At 34.6% G+C, this 15,704-nt stretch overlaps 1 protein-coding gene across 2 annotated transcripts in view; it reads left to right on the top strand.

Annotated features, from left to right (window-relative positions):
- The window catches only part of PRR16 (proline rich 16), a 173,913-nt gene that overhangs the window by 109,754 nt on the left and 48,455 nt on the right, over positions 1–15,704 (top strand). The window contains exons 2-3 of one of the 2 annotated variants that reach the window (XM_072416046.1): positions 12,975–13,839; positions 14,748–14,837. In XM_072416046.1, coding sequence (XP_072272147.1) covers positions 12,975–13,718 — 744 coding nt within the window. In that variant the 3' untranslated portion in view covers positions 13,719–13,839; positions 14,748–14,837. The remainder of the gene's footprint in view (positions 1–12,974; positions 13,840–14,747; positions 14,838–15,704) is intronic. The other variant, XM_072416047.1, reaches the window with a different exon arrangement.

Below are 15,704 nucleotides of genomic sequence, written 5' to 3'. Positions count from 1 at the left end.
AATTATTTTTCTGTCATATATTGAACGCTAATAGTAATTAAGGTTGCTTGATTACTGTTTTCTTATAGTGTACTGACAGATTTGATATAGCGTACTGACATAGCATACTGACAGATTTGACTCTATCTGGTTAGTTCAAAATATGCAAGTTATAAAATAATTTTCCAGAATCTTTGTGGTTTACACAATTTTTGTAGATTTGATAACTTTCAGGAGCAATTGAAAAACAATAATTAAACAATAAACCAAAAGATGAACATATAATTCACCTTGCTCTTTTATCAGGCTCTTCCTTTTTTTCTTTTTAAGTGGTACCTAACTGCTGATAACATTATGTGGAGATTATACTATAATGTCATATGCTTGTTTTAACAGTTTTTATTCATATTGTATATTTATTTATGATAAAATGTTTGTAAAAAGACAAAAATATATAGATATTGGATGTGTAGCTTCAAAAAGTTTCTGTTTTTCCCAATCCTAATGAATTTGATGTAACTATGTGCGGATGTTTACATGAAACTGTAATTGTGGTGAATAGCAGCTCAGTTACTGAAAGCAACAATTAAACTTTTGGCAATATATACTAATATATATAATGGATACTTTATTTCTTTTGTTGTGATCCTGGAACACTTTTACCCGTTAGGCAGGATCACTCTCCTTTCATAAAGAAAACCTGACCTAAAACTAAAAGTTATACTAAGATGTTCCTTACAGTTACCAAATCAATCCAAATCTGATTATTTGCAGATGCATTGTGCTAAAAAACATTTCTTGGTCAATTACTATTACCCTTCCTAATGATATATGAATGTGGCTATGAACGTTCTTGTTTTCACATTCTAACACAATGATTGCAATGATTTAAGGGTATTAGCTATAAATCTGGGTATGATTGTAATGTATGCCAAGCAGTTGGCCTTTTGTTATAACGTATGCGTCCTCAGTGATTTATATTTATATCTAAGAGCTTAGCTGTAAGGACACCATAGTGGCACTACAATTTAAACAAGAGCATTCTGGGCATATTGCCCATTCAAGGCAAGGCTAGACACCTGCTGTGCAGAGGAAAATAAAGTCTATGTATACTTCTGTTTATATTTTCAAGAACAAAGAATAAAATGTATGTTACTGAAGAATTATCTTATCTCCTTCATTGGCTGACCGTTAAGGTTTATCACCTGTTTTAATAGTATAAGGACATTTTTCTCTGCATTTACCAAAAAGAAAAATAGAATCCCTTTTTTAATCAAGAGGGTGTGGGTCTTCTCTGTGTACTTATTATTTTTTTGGGAGCTTAATACTTCCGTATATATTTGAATTTAAACCAAGATGTTCTTACTCTCAAAATGACATTAGAAAAGAATTTTGGTTTATACTGGGGTGACCCCTAATGGCATGTCCTGGAACTGCACTTATTTCTGGTTTGACAGATCAGAGCTGTCAAACCCAAGCTGTTTGTGAAGCTTTAAATGAGTACAGAGCATCTAATAGTGGTCAACAATAATCCATAAAAGGTCATTTAAGAGTAAATGACCCATTATAAATTATACATTTTATATATAAGTATATTTAAAATATATATATATATATATATATATATATATATATATATATATATATATTGATATTTGAGTATTTATGGTACTTATTTAACTTTTATATAACATTAAAAGAACCCTAGTCTAACCACTGTTATCAAAAAGTAAAGTGCATGTGTATACCAGCTTGCCTCATCCAAATTTTGATTTATATTTGTCCAGTTGTAATAGCTCCAATCAATCCTGTTTGACTGCAAGCTTTTTGACTAGATGTGACAATGGCGTATTTTCTTTGATGTGATTAAACATAATTTGCCAAAACAACAATTATGTATTAAGTATGTGTTATGTGATTAGATGCTAAAGCATACCTTCTATGAGTCACTGCATTTTGCACATTGATCTTTGGCAGAATAGCTCATGTGTAGCAAAGAGACAAAAAATATTTTGAATATTACATTTGATAGATATTTAAACATTACTGTGATTCATGCAGCTTTTAGGAAATAACAAAAGTATGCTAGGCTTCACATAAATAAAATACCAAAATGTCTTAGTATGTGGCATTAAAGTACTTAAGTGATTCATCTTGGTATTGTTACTTTGTATAATGTGGATGAATAGTTATTACCTTGCTGTGTTAAAATTCTGCAGATAGCTATTAATGTCTGAGTGCTTTGATTCTAGTTGAGAAACCCTAGAGAATATGTTGGGAAGCAAGGTTAGTGAATCTCTTATGAACATGCCGTTTGAGGCAAAGTACAAGAAAGCTCCAATGTCGAAGTGCGTTGTAGAAATATAAAAAGAGGACAGTTGGATGATACAAGGCAAAAGATGGCAAATAAAAAAAAAATGAAAAAAATATACAAATTAGGGAAATTTTATCGTCGTTTTATCGTCTTTATCGTTCCTTTGACAGGTATAGCACAGTGTATATTATCTGCAAAAAGGTAGAGCATATGTTATACATTTATTTTTCAGAATTTTTTTTACTTGCATGGTAAAATTAATGAAAACATTTCCCAGAGATTTAAAACAAATAGGAAATTATTTTTCATTTGTTATATTACATTTTAAAAAGCAAATTATCATTTTTGACCTTTTATAAAATGGTTCTTTGAGTTAAAGTAGAACTAACTAGGACAAACTTTCATAAGTTAAATACTTTCAGTAGATCACTGAATTTTTAGAGCAAATTAAGCAAATGTATTATGGGCATACTCCAATACTCTCTTGGTGCAAGTGCAGTAGAATGGCCACAATCCTTTGGTGCATCCAGAGGAAACTCAACTCAAATAAGCAAAAAAGGAACATTAAAAGCCAGTGTTTTACTACAGACCTCATATATATATATATATATATATATATATATATATATATGACTACAAGCTTGACCTAAGGAACAGAAGTTCTGGTTCTCATGGTCGCAGTAGATGAAAGACAGCAAGTGATAGTAGAATACCTCCTGCAACAATGAGTGAACAAATATGTAATCCAAAACCATCCCAGTGTTCTCCTCAGATCTTTTTAGCTGGGCGCACCACCCGGCACTTTTCAATAACCACCTGCTGTTTTTGGGTGGTTACTGAAGAGTTGGATCGCATTACAGGGTCTGTCACCCGTCTACAATTTCTTCCCACTCAGCTTAAAAAAATTTCTAGGTTCAACACTGCATTCTTCATGCACCACAATCACCATCTCTAGTACTCAGTAGTACATCTGAAGGATGCAGTACTTGGATAAAGAAAAGGTGATGTCTACAGACAATCTAGTGAAAACTGTAGCTATAGTATGAAAAAAAAATCTATTTAGCTAAATTTTGCAATGATTTTAGGAAACTTTATAGCAGAGCTGTACATTCTCCGGTCCTGAAGAAAGTAATATTCAAGTTATCATGTCTTTTTTTCAAACTGAGTACCATATGGAAGGATTTGCTTCCTGATTTTCATCACCTGGACAATGTAAATGTTGAAAAATTAACATGAGCATCACCTGTATCCTTTTAGCCTTAAAATTTCTTTGTTCCCTTTTTTGCAAGGAATGCCTTTAATTTTATTTGTAGCTCTGAGGAGAATAACACAAGCAGGAAATTAAGTCTCTGGCTTATGCTTTGCACAAACCACGTACAACTGGTTTTCCATATTGCATGAAAAACATTATACCATTGAAATAGAAAGATCAATTTTAATTTACCATTATATGGTAACAATATAGCATATGTAACAATTATATGTAATATCTTTGTTATTAGAATTTGAGATTTCCTCGCACTCTGTATTTCACATGTTTCAATCATGAATACCTTTTGGAGTATTGTATGTACAATGGGAAAAGCCGAAAGCTTTGTGGTTACTTAATCCCACCATGGAACTTTCTTTAAAGATAAGCAAAATAATATTTTCATCATTTTTCACCCTATTTTGCTTCTTACATTTGGGTGCATGAAAGTAAGGTTTCAGTTGTGGTGTTTATTGTTGATAGATGGAGCTAGCCTCCCAAGGGAAAAATAGATTTGACTGGTTACTTAGGGAATGGGTTCCACGTAGGGTTCACCACAATCTATCTGAGAAGCCAGAATCTGAGCCCAAGGAGTCCTCAAAACCATACAATGCTGATTCTGAGACGGGGCTGCTTCTGAAAGTCTGTTATCCAAGGTCAGTTTGGTGAACTTTCTGACTTTAGCACAATTGTAATGCTTCTTGGCATTATACCTGATTAATTTTACTCTTTGCTAAAACAATACCATTAACATTATCACTAATGGCATGTTCTATGGAATGTGGATGTGTATTTCCTATTATGAGACTAATAATGTTAGCTAATGCCAACATTGACCTTTTCTGCTGTAAGTGATATGCTTTGAAATGGGCTAAGGGAGCATTAGCTGCCATATTTTACTGAAAATATTTATTAAATTTTGAAATACATACACAAAAATTACCATAAGCAAAGCATTACATTGCCCTTATCATCTTTTTTGGTATGTTCGTTTGTCACATTGAGAGAGTACATTTAAATAAGTAAACAGCTGGGTGATCTCAACAGAATTGTTTTACAGTTGTCACATAGTAAGGCTAAGCTCCAAAGAATAGTAGAGGAATATGGTTAAGGCATTTTGCTGTCATAGCATGTTACAGATATTAAAATCTAAATAGTATGGCAGTGTATGATATATATCAGTAATATACGTTTTCATTAAAACAGACCATAATGGAAATCATCCACAGCATGCATTGATTTAAGAAATAATTGTAATGTGTACCTCTTTCATTGTAGTAGACATATTACTATGAAGGGTATGGAAGGTCATTTCATTTGGTTTTGAATCCTAAACAAATCAGAGTATTGATAGCTGAATTCATAGTTGATAATTTATAAGCACATTATCTAAATTGTTTTGTACAGATAGCTGATTAGATCACATCTACGAGCTCTACCCTATAACACTTCATTAACTTTATGGTAACACAAAGTAATAATTAGATTCTTATACTTACTGTATATTAAAATTGGCACTCATGTTACATTGACACTATACTAATATGATTTACAGCTCATATAATTAAAATACCATTTCCTTTATATAGGCAAATAAAAAACTTTTTAAAAGACTGACCAAAAATACTTTTTACTTTAGATATAGACAGGTATTTGTCACTTTCCCTATATTTTTTCATTCCAAATAATTACTTGGGCTGCTTGACTTGGTTTGATTTGAAATTGGCTAAAAGGAAATTCTGTATTTACCAAAAAATAATGATGAGTAGTTAAAATGTATCAAACATCAATTCTGGAGCACATGGTTATAATATTATGATTATGAGCACCCACCTTGCATCATTATGACGTCAAAGGCATGGACAGTAGATACAACTGCAGTACTGCATATGTTCTTGTTCTACAAGGCACACAGTATAAATGTTAGTTAAAATTTTCATCCAAAAAGCTATTAAAGGAGCAAAACCAATTTTTTTTGCAGGATTCCTAAAGGGAAAGGAAAAATTACGAGTTTCAGAAATGGAAGTTTAGAGAGGAAAAGTAGAAGTGATTGGTAATGAAGTTTGAGTAACTTTAAAGTAGGCATGAGTGGGAAGTTAGATAAAAGACAAACATTATGAGATATAATATGTTATGTCAGAATACAATTAATAAAAGAGTTTAAACAGAGATGTCATTTTCTACAAAATAGTCAAAACACAATACTTATTTTAGAATAGAAGACACTGGTTCTCTTATTAAGGATTTTTGTACACTGGCACCTGGTTTACTTCTACCTTCAACCTGAATTATCTTTTTCCATGCTGTGATCAGGGTCTATTCAGTGCTTATTGGTATTTGGATCCATATGCAATTCTCTATTCAGCTGCCTAAGGTTTTGGCTTTCATTTGAGGGGTAACATTACGGAAATCAGATGTATGTTGTTTATATCTTTTTACTTACCTAGTTCTCTTTTTTTCATAGCTGTATGGCTGTGGGTCACTTGTTGAACAACATATTAGGGTTATTGTCCATAGACGATGATATTCTGCATTTAACATAGGTCATCAAATCACGCTGACTTCCATTGAACAAAGCACCTGGCAGTTCAGTGGTTGTGTTTGAGCTGCTCTGCCTTGTGCTGAATTTCTTGGATGGCAGCAAATCCTATTGAGAAGTGTTTGAACTGCAGGATAAATAGGTCAAACACAACTCTCTTTAGTCAAGTTTCTCATTTAAATATATGCATTGATTTTAAATAGTTATTGAAACCTTATTTGCTATTCAAGCAAAAATGCATTTGAATGGTAAAAGAACAAAGGTAGCAAAGAACTAGAAAGGATACTTACCATAGTAATGACCTTTATCACATCGCTTGCATTTGGTGTTCTGAACTCCGATAGAGTCATAAATTCTACTTACACTGTATTTTATTATGAAAAAAACTGGAAAAATGAGAAAAGCAGGTTGAATTTCTGTGCAAGGTCTGTGTGGTTTAAACATTTTTAAAAGCATTGGAAAAAATGAATAACATAGTACTTTTATAGTGTGCACTATAGTAGGCTTCATTTTCATGTTATTATTCTAGAAATGCTCAGTAAAAGATAACTTGTTTTGCACATAGTCTTATGGCTCAGTATTGCTTGCACTGCCAAATTAAAATAAAATATCTTTCAGTGACTACAGTAGAACGGCGTCACACAATAGCCAAATTATCATGAAAAATGGACAAGTGCTTGCACGTCATTACCAAGCAATAACTTTCAAATGAGAAATCTATCAGCCATAGGAGTGCTGCTATGCTATATCATTTGTTTCCCTCAAAGAAAAGCCATTCAAGAGGAAGTCATTCTTCAGTATAATGTGTCTATTGGCTGGACTAGCTGCAATTTCAATGTATTTTTATGTAAAAATAACAGTATGAAAGATGTATTTTACTTATATTAAGGATCACAGTTTAGTAGGAAATGATAGAGATTTCATCCCCCACCAACTTCTTGATCTGATCAACCAAAGACTAGTCAAGGTCCTTTAATGGTACTGGTAATGGTCAAATTCTGCAGAATTGTTGTTTTGTTACCCCTTTCACATTATCAGTTTTATTCACTTCCAAACTTTTAAATAAAGCTGAACAAAGCTTGCATGCAGTTGGACTCAACTCTGCTCTGTGTTTGAATGCTGTAAAGACCAGACTGGGCCCTATGCGGCTCATGGAGTGACAGAATGCTCCCCAAAATAACATTCTCTGCTTTTGGATTGGTTGACTGTCTCAGATGTCTGCATTAAACTTCAAGTTAAATGTTGGGCTATATTCTGCTATAATTTTTGGTTAGATATTCCCTAAATTGCTTCCCATACCAGAACACATCATGTGATTATATGAAGCACAATTATCAATTTGAAAAAGACATGATAAATTTTTTTTTCAGTTCTTGGAAGCAGATAAAATGGAAATCTGATCATCTGATTTACAAAGTACAATAATGAATGAATAATGGTGATAAACTGGCTGTCTAGGGCCACATTACTTTATACTGATCACCTCACAATCAGATTTATTCCCTATATTGTATCCTTCAATCAAGTTCCTTTGGTTGGAGTTTATATCTAGTTTATACAAAAATTTGTAGGCATAATACTAAGAATTTTCTGCTTTTATTTTTCAAGGAGGTAAGCATACAGATTACTATGTTTTATAAGCAAAATTATAAAAAAAACTTATCAAGCATTATCAAAATTGAAAAATGTTGTCTGTATTAACCTTACATTGGTCCTGATGTATCAACTTTTAGGGCAGACTTGTCTGATTTGTACTTGAGGGGATGTTACTCCAGTTCCTAATAAAAGAGATGTAGGACTTCACTATTTATTTATCATACATACTCCAATAAATATCATATTGGAACTTAATGTGGAACTTAAAACAAAAAGTTCAAAAATTGTATTCAGGCAGGACATTTATTGCAGAAGGGACAGACAAATAACCCTTCTGTAAAAAAAAAAACAGCTTACCTGCCTAATTCTAATGTTTTAAATCAGAGGTCCCCAACCCCCAGTCTGCGCCCCTCTAGTGGGCTGTGGCTATCTGACCAGTGACACAGCAGGGTCAGGAAAAGGCCCTTGCTTAAAGGGGGCACCGGCCAGAGCTGTGGAGAGTCTACCAGAGACATTTCAGGCACAACCTGCCCATTTACCCATCACAGGCTCAGACCTGCGATGGAAGAGTGGGCAGGTTCTGACATCATGGCGTCACTCTGGGGGCAGGTTTCTCCCCTTTGAGTCACACACAGCTCCCCACACATGTGCGTCCAGAGTCCGTGCATTTTGTACCTGCAAAAAGTTGGGGACCACTGTTTTAAATGAATTCACCCGTCCTTGTTCCATTGTGTGTGCCCCCAGCTCATTGTACTTTTGAATGAGTTTTCAAACAGGCAAGTACGTATGTATCATGTATTGCAAAACTAACATTACTACATTTGAAAAAAAAAATCAAAAAAGTAAAAGCCAGCATATGCCTTTAGTATTGGTGAATAATAAAGTAGTATATTTTTTGATACCCCAATTCAAATTTCACCAAATGGCACCATTTTTCCAGTGTTTTAACTGCTTTTTGCTTTTATAGTACTCATGCTCATATGTACCGTGTAGTCAGTGCAATTTTCTATAATGGGCTTTATTTTAAAGTAGTCTATATGCATTCAAGCTATTGCAGAAACTTTGAATAAAAGTCTAAAAGCAGTCTTAGGATGACAAATTTAACTTTATTCTCAGTAAATCTTAAAGGGTTGTTTTCTGTTGGACCTTTAAATGTCATTACTCGGACATACAAAAATATGTTCCTACTAAAATGCTCCAATAGAATTTGGGATTCCAAATCACAAGTTATGTTTCTATTGCATCATAATTTGTGTTAAACATTAGTTAACATTGTAAGATAATTTACCAGTTTTAGGATAGGGCTGTTCGGTTTAAGTCATGCATCAGAATAAATCCATTGTTCATTGGAGAAACATACTGTACTGAAAAATCTCAATTACAAAAATAAATTGTCTGAGTAAAAAAATGTCTTCCACAACCAGGTAACATGATCCTTATACACTTGTAGTCAAAAGATAAAGTCTAAATGAGGGATTGCTGCATAGGTTCAACCTGATAATCACATGACATGAGGAGTTTTGCCCTACATTCATACTAGCAATCACCTTATATGAAGGGATGAAAAGGTACTCTTGTCACTGTCGCATTCTACCTGCAATAGACACTTTAGGCCCAAAACCTCCTCCTCACGCCCACCAGGCATGAAAACAGCTGTCCCCCAACACCGATTTTCAATGACAGAATGATGAATGCCTGAGTGGGAATGACCCTGTGTATTATTATGGGGGAGAGATGACAGTGCGGTGCTGCTTGTCATCCCTTCTTCATAAAACAAGAATGGCACTTGTGAACGGCCAGCATAGGTTTGTTTTCAGGGAGACAATTTGATTTCTTATCTATACAGACTAGCATATAGCCCCAATAGCATATAGAACTTTATTTTAAAATTTGTTGCCTGATATATAAAGAATGCTAGTTGCAGATTTATAATACAAAGTAAAATTGAGCAAGTTACATTGGTTACAAACACTACTAGAGATGAATACGATCTTTGACAATGTATAGACTTACCTAGGTGAAATCTGGAATGCAAATTACTAAGAATATAAGTATTTGGTTGATACTGTATTGAGTAAATGGTAAGGAAAATGTCAGGTACTGGGATATAAAGGAATGTTTAATTTCCTTGGTAATTTAATAAAAATACAAGAGATTGACGTGGAAGAACTTTGCACAAGGATTTGAGAAGATAACATGCATTATAAGTGTGTAGGGCTTTCTGACAGAATATCTAGGATACAAATTGCACTCATACCTGAGTCAATAAAGAGGATGTGTATCACCTTACAGATATTACCAGATTATTAGAAGTAGAATTTTTGAGACTGTAAAAGCATTTTGCAAAGGGTTGGCGTAACAGTTTATTAATGGGATTATATAAAATGTAAAATATTACCACATTATGGGTTAGGAATCCTAATATTGGGTTAAAAATAAGAAGTTCATCAGTAAATACACCTTTTTTGTGTATATTGTTAACCTACAACCAATTTCGCAAGTTATTTATGTAAAAATAGAATTTCTGTAATAATAATAATAATAATAATAATAAAAAAACTATTTCTTTGGATTACCTCTATGCTGTAGCATATCTATACTTTATATAAATTAAATCTATACTTTCTATAAATTATAAAGAAGCACTTGGTTCCTCTGTGTGCACTTGTATGTATGGAGCATTGACCTTCTGGAAGAGTGAACACTAATATTATTTTTATGAACTTTATTTACAAAGTATAAACATAATATGCAGTGATCTATAATAAATGGGTGTTTGAGATAACAAGCCTGCATATTTAAAAAGAATAATCAATGACACAGAAGGAGAACAGGAACCTACCCAAGACTGTGGGGGAGCATAGTATACATACAGTTGGAGGAAATGGAGGTTTTAATGGTTAAGGGTTTGTTTAAACATAATGAATGTAGAGGCAAGCCTCATATAACATAGAGGTGGTTCCATGGGTGGAATATGGGGGCAACTGTACAGAAATCTTGGAGCTGTGGGAAAAAGTTATGGGTAAGGAAGCGATTAGAAAGTCATTGAAGAAGCAGACGGGCGTATTTATCTATCAAGTATTCTGAGTCACCGAGATTCAATTATGAAAGTGTATCCTCTCCAGTCTTGGAGATCTTTAATAATCAGATCCAAAGACAGAGTGCAGTCATAACAGGAGGCAGTTTCAGCTGGAGAAAGTAGAAGTTAAGCTATGTAGACACTTGCAATAATTATTGTTAGAAAACTAACGATTATGCATGATTATTTTGAATGATCGTATAGTGCATAATTCTGTACATGTTGTAACAATACCATCATTCAAATACAATCCACCAATAGTGTACATGCGCTAGATACGATCATTTGAACGATGCAGGAAGTGACATGGAGAGACAAGGAGAAAGTGTACTCTGCAGAAACATGCACGATCACTGAACGACTGTACACAATAGATAGTGAACGATCCTCGTTCAATCAGATCTGCTGGGATGATTGTTAGTTTCCAGCGACAATCCTCGTTTGTCTGCGTTGTTGGTCAGTCATTGTGAACTTTTTTTGTTAACGATTATCAGACGATCAGTCGTTAGTCGTTCGTTTACAACGATAATAATTGCACGTGTGTACGTAGCCTAATTCGAGTAATGCAATCTAATGAGGTCTAAGGAGGTTATGTAGGTCTGTCAGGCATTGTCCTGGTCTGGGAAGGGGTAAAGGAAAGACTCTTATCCTTTCCACAAACTTATCTTTAGTAATGCAAGCCGTATAGTTGCCTGCTGGACAAGGAACACTTTGGAAAAAAGTTGCATCTGTGTCCAAGCAAATTGATGTAAATGCTAGCTTTGACTGCCTTCTCCACTACAGTTTAAGTAAGTATAGGCAGATTATGTAATAGTCTGATTTTGTAATATGTAAAGTATATGAAAGATCATAAGCAAAGTGAATTATAACCGAACAATAAATAACACCATTGAAAGTGAGAGTACTTTTGGGATATTAAACTATAAAACATATAAAATGGGGCTCATATTATTTGATCTGAAACAAACAGCCATGAAAAAAAATTTCACAAACATATATGCATAAAGTTATTCTTAGTGAATATTAAAAAAAGTGTAAGTAAATGGGCAGGTCAGTGTATGTGCAATGCAAAGGTGATATATGATAAGAGGGGGATCTTGGGAGCCAGAAGATGTGGCATAGGCCCAGACACCTCTCCTTATAAGCCATGAAAGGATAAAGGAATATCAGGGTGTTTATAAATATTTCAAGAGCATCAAATTGCCAGAAACTTCTCATTAGTATCAGACAAGAAAGTGGTGAATATCTCATTCACCATAAGGTTATCTAATCTGGTTTTCATTTAAGATGAAATTTGAGTAGACTTACAGGCTTTCACAACGACCTGCTTAGTAGCTAGAAAGATAAATATAAGTAGCCATTGTTACAAAGTGCTAGGACAGAGGTCCGCAAGTTCTGGCCTTTAGGCCAGATATGACCTAGCCAATAGTTTGTTCTGGCGTATCGACCCCTGACCGATCAAGCCTAATGCCGGCCGGCAATGCGCGCCTTCGGAGCCGTGGATTGCTGTCTGGGATTACGCCACAACAAACTACCAGAGCCGGAGCTGTTGAAGCTCTGGAGTCGCACGTGGCTCTTGAGCCTCCTCCTGCTGTGGCTCCCTTCCCTATTTACTGCGGCTGGCGTAAACACTTCCACCACCTCAGTAAATAGGGAATGCCCCCTAAAGGGAAATCCATCTCCTCCACAAGGCATTCAGAGGAGGGGAATTTCCCTTCGGGGGGGGGGGGTTCCTAGTGTGGGTTGGAGCATTTAGGGCGGGATTCAGAGAGTCCGGCCTAGTGTGCTCCTGCCCACCCCATAAATGGCCTAGTGGCCAAAAAAGTTTGCAGGCCTCTGTGCTAAGAGGTTGTAAGTATAAACAGAGTGAGCGGTATGGAGTTTAATGAACATGTTGCTTTGGCCTGCAAATATTTTGGAACAATAGAATTCCATATTTTTTTTTATTATAAAAACAGTCATAGTCAAAATGATCTAGTCTTATAAAGACAAAATAAAGAACAGCATAACCTTGTATAGTCTAAAAATAAATACTTATTACAGAAAGTACTGAGATGTGGTGATAACATATCCGTAAACAAATGTCTCTCAGATCTATTTTTCTGTTCACAAATGTCTGTGCATTGCAGATAGGATTAGGAGCATTCTATATCTTCAGTTTTAACTTATTTGTTGATGTTTTAAAATGTTAATTACATTTATGTTTGTTGTTCCACAGGTGGTTGACCAGATTGATACTTTAACTTCAGATCTACAGCTGGAAGATGAGATGACAGACAGCTCCAAAACAGACACGTTGAACAGCAGCTCAAGTAGCACAACAGCTTCTAGCATAGACAAGGTTAAAGTTCGGGCCAATGCACCTTTAATAAATCCACCTGCACATCCGTCAGCTGTCCTGACAGTACTTAGGAAGCCCAATCCACCACCACCACCTCCACGGTTAACACCAGTGAAATTTGAAGAAACTCAAAGGTTAATTAACTCCACCAACACTATTCGGAAAAATGGAGGATTACTTAGAAATGGTGGAATTCCTGGGGGACCTGCCACACTTCCTAATGGTGATGTATGTGCAATTCATAATATGAAAGTGGATAAAATGACAGGACAGCCATTAACACACAGACCAGAAAAGGACCGTTGTTCTCAGGCTACAACAAGAGAACGGGTACGCTTTAGTGAAAATGTCCTATATCATGGCTACTGTCCAGACTGTGATGCTCGATCTGAAATGAAAAACAGAGAGGTCCATCTTCATGGGGAGTCAGTCCACTTAGCAGCAAAACTTCCTCATCATTGTCCTTTACCATCAAAACCATCATATCCTGTGGAAAATGGTGGATTAGGCATTACTAGCGGTGTCTGCCATCCTCCTTCAAAACCTGGAAGCCAGCCGCCGCCAACTGCGCCAAAACCACAAAAAACTATACTGAGAAAATCAACCACAACAACAGTGTGATTATTTTTTTATATTTAGATTTTTATATTAATTATAAAAAAATTGATAATGAGCACTTTAAAGCAATAAAAAGCCCAGACTCAATCCTCCTCTCTTCAGAAGTGTCATAACAATCAGTTTGGTAAGTGTGATTTTATCAATGCTTATTTTGTAGACTTTCTTTTTGTAAATTGGTTAATAGGTCTAGAAATAACAGATTGAAAAGTAGAATAAGCAACTATACCAATAACAAATTATAGATTTTAATGAAATAGTTTAAAAAGATAATGCTCACCTTTAATAAACAGTGGTATTCAGAATGAAGTCCACCAATATGGAATAATATTTTCCTAAGGTAAGGTATCTCCTGACAACAATCCTCTAGATAAGAGCAAAATACTAGTCTGTGTGTTTCTAAAAGTTTTAAATAACAATCAAACAAAATATTTGTTTCAAATAAAGTTAGAAGTTAAGCAGGCTGTATGACTTCTACATTCCTCAGACATTCTACCAACAAGATTTCACAATATGATATCCCAGGTCAGCTTCTCTTACCAGATTGAAGCTCTGAAGATCAAATCTTAAGATTGGTAGATTGAATCTTCTGCAGAGATTCTAAAATCATCACAATATTAATAGTGGTTTTAATTAATATGATAAAATATTCTTATATCCTGAGAGAATAAGACTAGCTTGTCATGCCAGTGAGTCTTGGTAGCACTGTTTGCCAATGGAGTCATGATGTGATGTAAGAAATTAGTGAAGGATACAATTTACCAGAAACCACACAATGAAAAAAAACTTAATTACCATCTCATGGTGGTATGACACTTTGAAAAGCTTTTCTTCAAGGTGAACATTTTATTCAATTTGGAAGTTATGAACAGGAAATTTCCAACTCCCAGTAACTTCTTGTTGGGTGATTGGAACCCACATAATTGGGCTTTATTCTGCCATTGAAGGGATTTTCCCTTTTTTGGGAACTCAATGAAAAATATCAAAAACAGAATTATATTGTTTGTTACCTGTTGATATTCACTTACCTTTTAGAGAGCATATTGTACGGGGAGCATTCCTAAATGGATCCTGGAGCTTTACCACGTTTGACCACATGGACTCAATAATGAATACGACTGTATGGTGAGCAAATAATTTTTAACATATTTATATGTAGTGACTGGTTTTTTTGTTATTGGTATACTTGTTAAAAAAGAAATACCAGTTGTGCACATTCCAATTCTTAAGAAACCAATTTGCAATTGTTTTAAACTTTTGCAATGCTGTAAAACTTATGCAAGCAAATCAAAAGATCTGATCATTATGTAGAAAAATTATGTTTACTATACACACAATTGTTTTGGCACCCATATATTGACAACAGGCTGGTGGGTATTGCACAAGGCTTTTGTGGAATTGGATCTGTGTCAGCCTTAACTGTGAATTCAAATGTTTTACATGAGCATGCATAATAATGTTCTGGGCGCACATCCTTGGTGTTGACCTTATCTCTGTAAAATAATAATTAATATCATGCAAAGACAATTTTGTAGGAACAATTTTATATCCAGGATCAATTGACTGTGTGTTTTTCAGAGGTTGCATGGATCCCATGAATATGCATTTATTTTCTGAACTAAGCAATATCTGCCAGTTGACCATGTCGATGTTTTATCATTACAAGTAATACTGTCATTTATATGTAAAGATGGTCATGTCGGAAAATAGGCAAATGATTAGAAAATAGGTTATATGAAGTAATTTTTAAAGAACCATTTCTTCCGAGAACAGCTTTTCAAAAAGTTTTTTTTTTGTCAAGCCACAGCAAAGATAGTTCAAGAATTCTCGTTCTAAAAAAGTGTGTGGATCTATTGTCCAGGATTTCAACAGTTTCTTGCCTTATGTATATATTTTAACTTGGGAGGTAAAGGGAAAATCCATAAGGGGAAACATAAATTCAAAAGCCGGGTGTACTAGACTTGTGCAAAGCCTATATCTAGTAATAGGTTT

This window comes from Pyxicephalus adspersus, chromosome 6 (genome assembly GCF_032062135.1).
Source record: "Pyxicephalus adspersus chromosome 6, UCB_Pads_2.0, whole genome shotgun sequence".
Classification (NCBI taxonomy): domain Eukaryota; kingdom Metazoa; phylum Chordata; class Amphibia; order Anura; family Pyxicephalidae; genus Pyxicephalus; species Pyxicephalus adspersus.
This window is presented reverse-complemented; position numbering and strand designations above follow the sequence as displayed.